The following is a 7,986-nucleotide window of genomic DNA, read 5'->3' on the forward strand; positions in this document are numbered from 1 at the left end:
CATTGTTTTACAGGCCTAAACTTAGGTCATTGGTATTATTAAGAATTGACCAATGGGCAGCTGTATTAAGAAAATCAATAGATTGCTACAAAAGATTTCTATGTGCCAAAAATAGAGCATACCCCCCCCCCCCACACACACACACACATACAGAAACTAAAGTGTTACAAGTCAATCAGCGCCTGAACCACACCCTTCCCACTCACTCCCCCCTCCACCCTCTCACCCACCTACCCCCACACATACTCCCACGAGGTCTATCTGATAGTGAGATAAATCTTTGCCAACTGGAGCTCTCATCACTCTGAGGACTGTAAGAGTATTGGTTATAGGTTCAGGCTATAGGTTCAGGTTATAGTGGTTTCTCTCCTATTTTACATGGATGCACACTTTGGCTCGTAGCAAATCAAACTAACAAGCTAACAAATTGATCTTCCTATGAATGTTAGATGCAAAACCAGGAAGGTACAGGCTGATAACTCAAGACTTATCAGTTAAAATGTGAACTGGATTGCAACACGACTTTGAGAGTTTACAACAGGTAAGAGTAATCAAGGTTTGAAAGGTGTGTTCCTCTTATCTATGACGTGGAAATGTTCTTAGTGATGTAGAGGTTGTGCATCACTTCCTCCGCTGCCCTGCACGGACCCTTCACTCTTACCTGCGTGGAGGCAGCATTTTAAAACCAGGAGCGCAGGTGAACTCCGCACACAAGAAGCATGGACTCACTACACCTGCCACAGGTAAGGACAAACATGGCTTCTATCAATCTGCATGCTCGCCTGACTTTAGAATGCCAATTTATTTATTTTTATTTTAATTTAACTGAATTGCATTATACCTCAAGTGCACATAAAACTAAAAACAAAACCATAATTAATGCTTTCAAATAGCACATTCAAAAAACACTTTTTAAATATCAGTTTAGCTGGTTGCTTTCCTTCTGTGTCATACTGTTGAATGGAACTTTACTGCAGCCCATGTGACTGTGATCAATACCTTTGCATGTGAGGGAAAGTGTGTGTGTGTGTGTGTGTGTGTCCACATGTGCAATATTTCTGAACCTGATGGTCTGATAGTGATATTTTAAAACTGGGTTGCTGTAAACTTTAATGATATGATATGATGCAAGTCACCGTCATGATGTGTAGTCAGCTTTTTAGGTTGACATTTTGACTTTATTTTTTAATAACATGTCATTTCAAAATGGGAAAAATGTCATGACCTTTACTTGCAAAACAGTCATTATATAACGGAGAGAAGGTTACCTCCCGGATATGAATTTGGCTGACTGAGTAACACTTCAGATATTACTCTGATTAGAGAGTATAATGGAGTATTAAAGCATCTATGTTGAGGTTGAGGTGTCTGATGCAGTTAACATCCTCTACGTAGCGTTACCAGTGGTCTGCAATGAACAGAAATTACAGACAAAACACAAAGTACAAGCTAACGAAGGAAAAAGAAACAAACAGCATGTGCCACTCGTGTCCTAGCAACTACCTAGTAACAGTGACAGCCTCATTAGATAGAACCATCTACAACCTTTGAATATTTACTCATGACATTAAGAAAATAAATATTTTCTAACATAGACATAAGTTTGGATTGTAACTCTTCATATCAAATACTTCCTTCTTTTTCAGCCAGTGGCTCCCCAAAACAAATCCAAAGAAGATCACAATATGAGTCATGGAAATGAAAACCAAGGTACTCTTTATATTGTATGAAATACAACAGAAAGCTAATGACAATAAATATAATATACTATATTAAGGTTTTTTGTCTGTCATAGAGGTCAAAGGGAGCCCTGCACATTCCACGGTGGCTTTGATTGAAAGGGAGGTGAAGGAAGCAGATCCATGGGACCTCCCGGAGCTGAAGGACACAGGGGTCCCGTGGTCAGGTGAAGACTTTTAAACAGTCACTAAGCACTGTCCTCTACTGTCCTGTATTTTTAAAGGACGGTTTCACAATTTTTCAAGTCTGTCTTGACACAACAGTCAAGAAGCGGACTGGTAGCCAAATGGTCACCACATAAATGCCACATAAACCCAACGTTCCTGCTTCGATTCCAACCAGGGACCCTTGTCGCATGTCATTCCCATCTTTCTCTGTCCCCTTGTTTCCTGTCTGCTTCTTTGTGCCTTGTTTTTTCTTGCCATAATTATTCCTCCTGTTCATACTGACCATTAGAAGATCCCTTCATAATGACCTTACAATGGAAGTGATGGAGGACAAAATCCACAGTCCTCCTTCTGTGCAAACATGTATTTAAAAGTTGATCTGAAGCTAATATGAAGCTTCAGCGTCCAAACGAGTCAAATCAAGTAGATATCTTTCAACGTTACTGTCTTTTTAGTGCCAAAGTTCCTCTTTTTGTTACTATACTTCCACCTGCAGCTCAACAGGGAAACACTGTCCGAGGAAACACAAAGAGGGAATTTGATGCTAAAAAGACTGTAAATGTGTCAGATATCCACTTGATATGACTAACTCAGACTGCTGAAGCTGAATAGAAGCTACAGATAAATTTTCAAATGCTTTTTTACACAAAATGACTTTTGGCCCCAATCACTTTTACTGAAAATGCATCTGAAGGGGATCTTTTAATAGCCAGTATGAACAGGAAGAATGATTACAGTGGGGAAAACCTCTTTAGTGTTTCTATCCTTTAAGGTTATACACATGTATGTGTGTGTCCTGATTAGATGTACTTCGGCAATAAGTAATATATTTACATGTCGGCTGATTAATTACATAGATATGATAAAGTAGATATGATAAAGTGTCCTACTATAACATGTTGCATAACCACACACATGTTGTCAGACCAGTTTTTCTATAGTTAAACCAGCCGTACATCACCTACATGAAACTAAATTCACAGAATATGCAGTGTAACATGTCTCTTAGAACTCCTTCATAAAGATGGGCAAATTTCCAAAGAATTATTGCCTCATTTAAAGGACAATAAATTAAATCACTGATTGATTGATCTGATTATTTAGACTGCAGAGGTCATAAATAGTAATTGATGCAATCCAGCCCATCATAGACGGGATATCAAAGTTAAAGTGAGGTGAGTCAGTCACTGTTGAGTGTCGTGAACTCAACAAGAGGTTATAATGATATTGCAACTGACCTTAACAGGAGGTTACTCAACTTTAAATGATATGTTATGTATTTCTGGTTATATAATTGAACAAACAGCAATTTCCATTGGAGTAATCTTTGTTTTTTAAGTTAATTAATGGTAATAAATCAGTTTTTGAGAATTTGGTGTGAGCTCTGTGCTTAGGATAACTATGTTTAAAATTTAAAGTCCCTCTCCACTCAAAATTGTGTTTTTCTTCTTGTTGTTTGAGCTTCACTGTGCAGAATGATGTTTGTGCAAACTTAGATGCAAGGATGCTGTGTAGTGGAAAGTGGAAAGTTTCTCTTTTTTCTTCTTCTCATATTATTTATTCTAGCTAGTTCTATATAATTGAATCAAATTACGTTTAATCCTGATCATTTTTGGTGTCTGTCTCAGCTCTGGACACCAGAGGGAAGGTGCTGAGAGTGTTCGTGTCTGTGGGGAAGGGCATCTTGCTGTTGGGTCTCCTCTACATGTTCATCTGCTCCCTCGACATCCTCAGCTCAGCCTTCCAGCTTGTTGGAGGTAAACGCACCAACACTTGTCTCAGCCCATGGCAGTAACATGCAGCTGCTTTCTCCTTTGTTCTTAATTGTTCCTTTGTTCACCAGGTAAAACAGCTGGCGACATCTTTCAGGACAACTCAGTTTTGTCCAACCCTCTGGCTGGTCTGGTCATCGGTGTTCTGGTCACCCTGCTGGTTCAGAGCTCATCCACTTCCTCTTCCATAGTTGTCAGCATGGTGTCTTCTGGATGTGAGTACAAAGATGCACATATAGACACACACATCCATGCACAGAATAAGTACAGATGAATAATGATGATGATGCTGGAGGTGTTGAGGAGAGGCAGAGAGAGAGAGCTGATGATGAAGGAGAAGTGTGTGTGTGTGTGTGTTTCGGCAGTGCTAACGGTCCAGCTGGCTGTTCCTATCATCATGGGCACCAACATCGGCACTTCTGTTACAAACACGCTTGTTGCCATGACGCAGGCTGGTGACCGTAGTACCTTTCGCAGGTAATCATTTTTTGTGTTTCTCTTTGCTGTTTTCTTCAACAGTATCTACAGAATGACCCTGATGAATTATCTGTTATTCATGTAGCAGTCGAGTACATATATTGACCCGTTACAACATTTAGACAGAAATTCTTTACTAGAAATTTCCTGATACACCACCGTCACAGTGGTAACAAACTCCAACAAGTGACAGCACATACAGTGAGTCCAGCATTTAAAAAACAAAACTTGATATAATTGCTGTCTGAAAATGTTTAGTATATCCCAAATTTGGATGAACTGACAACAGCATTTTGAACTTTGTGGTAATCGGTTTTTAAAAGTTTATATTAAATTAAGTCCTTCTCTTTTTCTAAAAACTACAAATGATCCATATTCAATCTATAATTTATGATCCTCAAGATGATCTAAACAGTGTGTATGGAGTGTTTTACACTGGACAGCACTGATATGCAGCTCCCATTGGAAAATGAACTTATTTCTACCCTTTCACGACGCACCCAGGGCTTTTGCAGGGGCCACAGTGCACGACTTCTTCAACTGGCTCTCTGTGCTGGTGCTGCTGCCTCTAGAGGTCGCGACTGGTTACTTGTACATGATCACCAAGCTCATCATCGACTCCTTCCATATCCAGAGTGGAGAGGCCCCAGACCTGTTAAATGTGATCACTGATCCTCTCACCGAGTCAATTATAGAGGTAAGATGTCACGCTTGTAATACTGTTACTGTCACTGCAAACGTGATCAAATTTTATTGGTGTTACAAAAAGATTTTAACAGAAATTTGGCAACAGTCTTATCCAGAGTGAAGGAAAGGAGTCAAGTTGTTGTAGGGATCGTTATAACCTGCTGGAAAAGATCAGATTAGCCTATAACACCAAAATGATTTAGAATAAGTGTTTCACACAACATAAAGCACATTTTACCCTTGTGTAAGACAGCACAAAATAAACAAAAAACAGGAATCCATCCAACATAATGCCAAAAATAATCTCACACAATTGTGTCATCCCATAACCTGATTAAATATAACAGCCAGGGTTTCAGCCTGCTCTCTACTTCTTCCTCATGACGACATACAGCTGTTTGTTATGTATTCTAATGTTGTTCATGTTGTCCACTCGCATATTTCAGACAGGATTCAGACTCAAACATGTGCAGATGTATTTGAGAAGTTTCCATTTTGAGTAAAGAATGGGAAAAAAGTTAAATCCTACTATTACTGTTTGTTTATGTAGCCTCTGGAAGCTAACCAATCAGAACAGTGTCTCTTTAAGGCTTTAATAACCTTAAAGGGGCGGGAGCTAAACAGCCTGTTTCAGACAGAGGCTTAACTGAGGGACTGCATAAAGGACCAGTATAAGATAAATAAGGAGTTTTTTGAACTGTAAATCATACAAAGATATTCTAGTAAAGCCCCAGAAAAAAATACAGACCAGGAAATGTGCATGTTATGTCCTCTTTAACTGGTTACCAGACACTTATGTTATTTATATGAGGCAATACTGAATTCCACAGTAGATAATAATAATAAAGATAAACTGGTAGAAATGTGATTCATGAAGCCATAAAGCAGTATTAGACATATTTTCTGGAGGATGAATGTGGATGTTTGTAACTGTTAGCACTGTGTTGTTTCTATCAGAGAGATAGATTAAGATTCAAGTCATTATATAACATTGTTAACCTTTGTCATGGTTGTACATTTCTGGATGTTCTGTATTGTTCCCTCCGATCCAGCTGGATGAGTCTGTCATTAGTGGGATCGCCACCGGTGACCCAGAAGCCAGGAATAAGAGTCTCATCAAGAAATGGTGCCAAACCTTCAGCAACACAGTAAGATCAAACATGTCAACCTTAAAACAAATACTCAGACACATCAAGAATGATTACAATATTTATTTTCAAACTGCCGCTCTTTTTCAGACCTTAATGAATGTTACAGTTCCTGGTCCAGAGAACTGCACGTCTCCGTCTCTCTGCTGGGTCGATGGAAACTACACCTACACACTGAAGAACGTCTCTAACACATACAACGTCAAGAAATGTGAGTTTTCACAGAATTGTTACTCTATTTTGCCACATTGGATTGCAAACAGGGTTATCTGTATATAAAGAAAATGTGAATTAGATATTGATGTCATTATATAAATACTGTAGCTTTGTTTCACATGGCATCACAGGAGGGTTTAACCTAACTAAGCAGCTCAACATCATTCTTTCCTCGGTGAAGGTTCTTAGTCTCTTTTAGCTCAATGTTTTGGTTTTATAGACATTTATTTACCCTATTTCCAGCAGCAAAAGACAGCAGTTTACAACAAAAAAACACTATACAGTAAGCCACCTGCCAGCACCAAACAGCAGTTAACAAACTAGTCTTGAATATAGTGGAACATCTAGCAACATTTTGATGATAACAACTTCATAAAGTGATAATATATTAGAGTTTGTCTGCCTGCCAGTGGCCAGAAAAATCTTTTAATGCAACTTTAAAGCAAGTCATCACCTGCTTGTATCCATAATTTCATGTATGTTTCTGTGTGTCCTCAGGTATGCACATCTTTGTGGATGTGGATCTGCCCGACCTGGCGGTGGGTCTGATCCTGCTGGCTCTCTCCCTACTGGTGCTTTGCTCCTGCCTGGTCCTCATCGTCAAGCTGCTCAACTCCATGCTGAAGGGACAGGTGGCCTCGGTCATCAAGAAGATCCTAAACACCGGTGAGCGGCTATACGCAAGCTGTGATTTTACAATGAATTGGATGTGATTGCACTGATTAGTAACACATGAATGCATGTTTCTGTGCTTGCCTATATATGTGTGTGTGTGCAGATTTCCCGTTCCCATTTGGTTGGGTCACAGGTTACATCGCCATTGTAGTCGGAGCTGCAATGACATTCATTGTGCAGAGCAGTTCGGTTTTCACTTCTGCTATCACTCCACTCGTTGGTGAGATCACTCATCCATCCATCTCTTCTATTTTGTTTCATTTTAAACATATATGCACCATGTTGCACTTCAAAGTCACAATAGTTGGCCTGATTCTGCTTGTAATTATTATAGTCATTGTATTTTCTTTTGACACCAAACTTCACAGTGTTAATAATAAATCATGTGAATTATACACATGAAACAGGAATAAAATGGGCTGCGGTAGCTAGAGAGACAGGAAGAGTATAAGTGTGTGAAAATGTATTTTGACCAGTATCCTCTTTGTTTGAATAGGTATTGGTGTCATCAGCATAGAGAGAGCGTACCCATTGTCTCTGGGTTCAAATATTGGCACAACCACTACAGCCATCCTGGCTGCTATGGCTAGTCCTGGAGACACACTGGCTAACGCTCTACAGGTCAGTAATTCCACACAAACGTGCACTCACGCAGGCCGACCAAACTGCCTTTTAAATAGGTTTTACATGTTTTTGATTCAATGTGCATAAGATCTATTTCCATGTTTTGAGCTTCCACTTTTTATATGTAAGCGAGTTCCAAATGTGTATTTTATGAGGAGAAAAGTAGCAGCCTGCAAACAAAGTTTTGTTTATGTTTGTTCCAGATTGCCCTCGTGCACTTCCTCTTCAACATCTCTGGCATCCTTCTGTGGTATCCAATCCCCTTCACTCGAGTCCCTATTCGGCTGGCTAAAAGCTTGGGCAACATCACGGCCACCTACCGCTGGTTTGCTGCTGTCTACATCATCTGCTGCTTCTTCATTTTACCGCTCTCCGTCTTCAGCCTGTCTCTGGCTGGCTGGCAGGTACTGGTGGGTGTGGGTGTACCTCTGGTCGTCATGTTGATCACCATCATGGTGATCAACATGCTGCAGAAACAGA

At 39.8% G+C, this 7,986-nt stretch overlaps 1 protein-coding gene across 1 annotated transcript in view; it reads left to right on the forward strand.

Annotated features, from left to right (window-relative positions):
- The first annotated feature begins 308 nt into the window (after nt 1-308).
- slc34a2a (solute carrier family 34 member 2a) overlaps nt 309-7,986 on the forward strand; it is a 9,219-nt gene continuing 1,541 nt past the window's right edge. The window contains exons 1-13 of the mRNA XM_044341557.1: nt 309-743; nt 1,647-1,710; nt 1,796-1,906; nt 3,536-3,664; nt 3,751-3,894; nt 4,045-4,156; nt 4,661-4,853; nt 5,896-5,991; nt 6,082-6,202; nt 6,706-6,873; nt 6,986-7,102; nt 7,379-7,503; nt 7,710-7,986. The exon at nt 7,710-7,986 is cut by the window's right edge and continues 1,541 nt beyond it. Of these exons, the coding sequence (XP_044197492.1) occupies nt 720-743; nt 1,647-1,710; nt 1,796-1,906; nt 3,536-3,664; nt 3,751-3,894; nt 4,045-4,156; nt 4,661-4,853; nt 5,896-5,991; nt 6,082-6,202; nt 6,706-6,873; nt 6,986-7,102; nt 7,379-7,503; nt 7,710-7,986 (1,681 nt within the window). The 5' untranslated portion in view covers nt 309-719. The remainder of the gene's footprint in view (nt 744-1,646; nt 1,711-1,795; nt 1,907-3,535; nt 3,665-3,750; nt 3,895-4,044; nt 4,157-4,660; nt 4,854-5,895; nt 5,992-6,081; nt 6,203-6,705; nt 6,874-6,985; nt 7,103-7,378; nt 7,504-7,709) is intronic.

Source organism: Thunnus albacares, chromosome 3 (assembly GCF_914725855.1).
Source record: "Thunnus albacares chromosome 3, fThuAlb1.1, whole genome shotgun sequence".
Taxonomy (NCBI): domain Eukaryota; kingdom Metazoa; phylum Chordata; class Actinopteri; order Scombriformes; family Scombridae; genus Thunnus; species Thunnus albacares.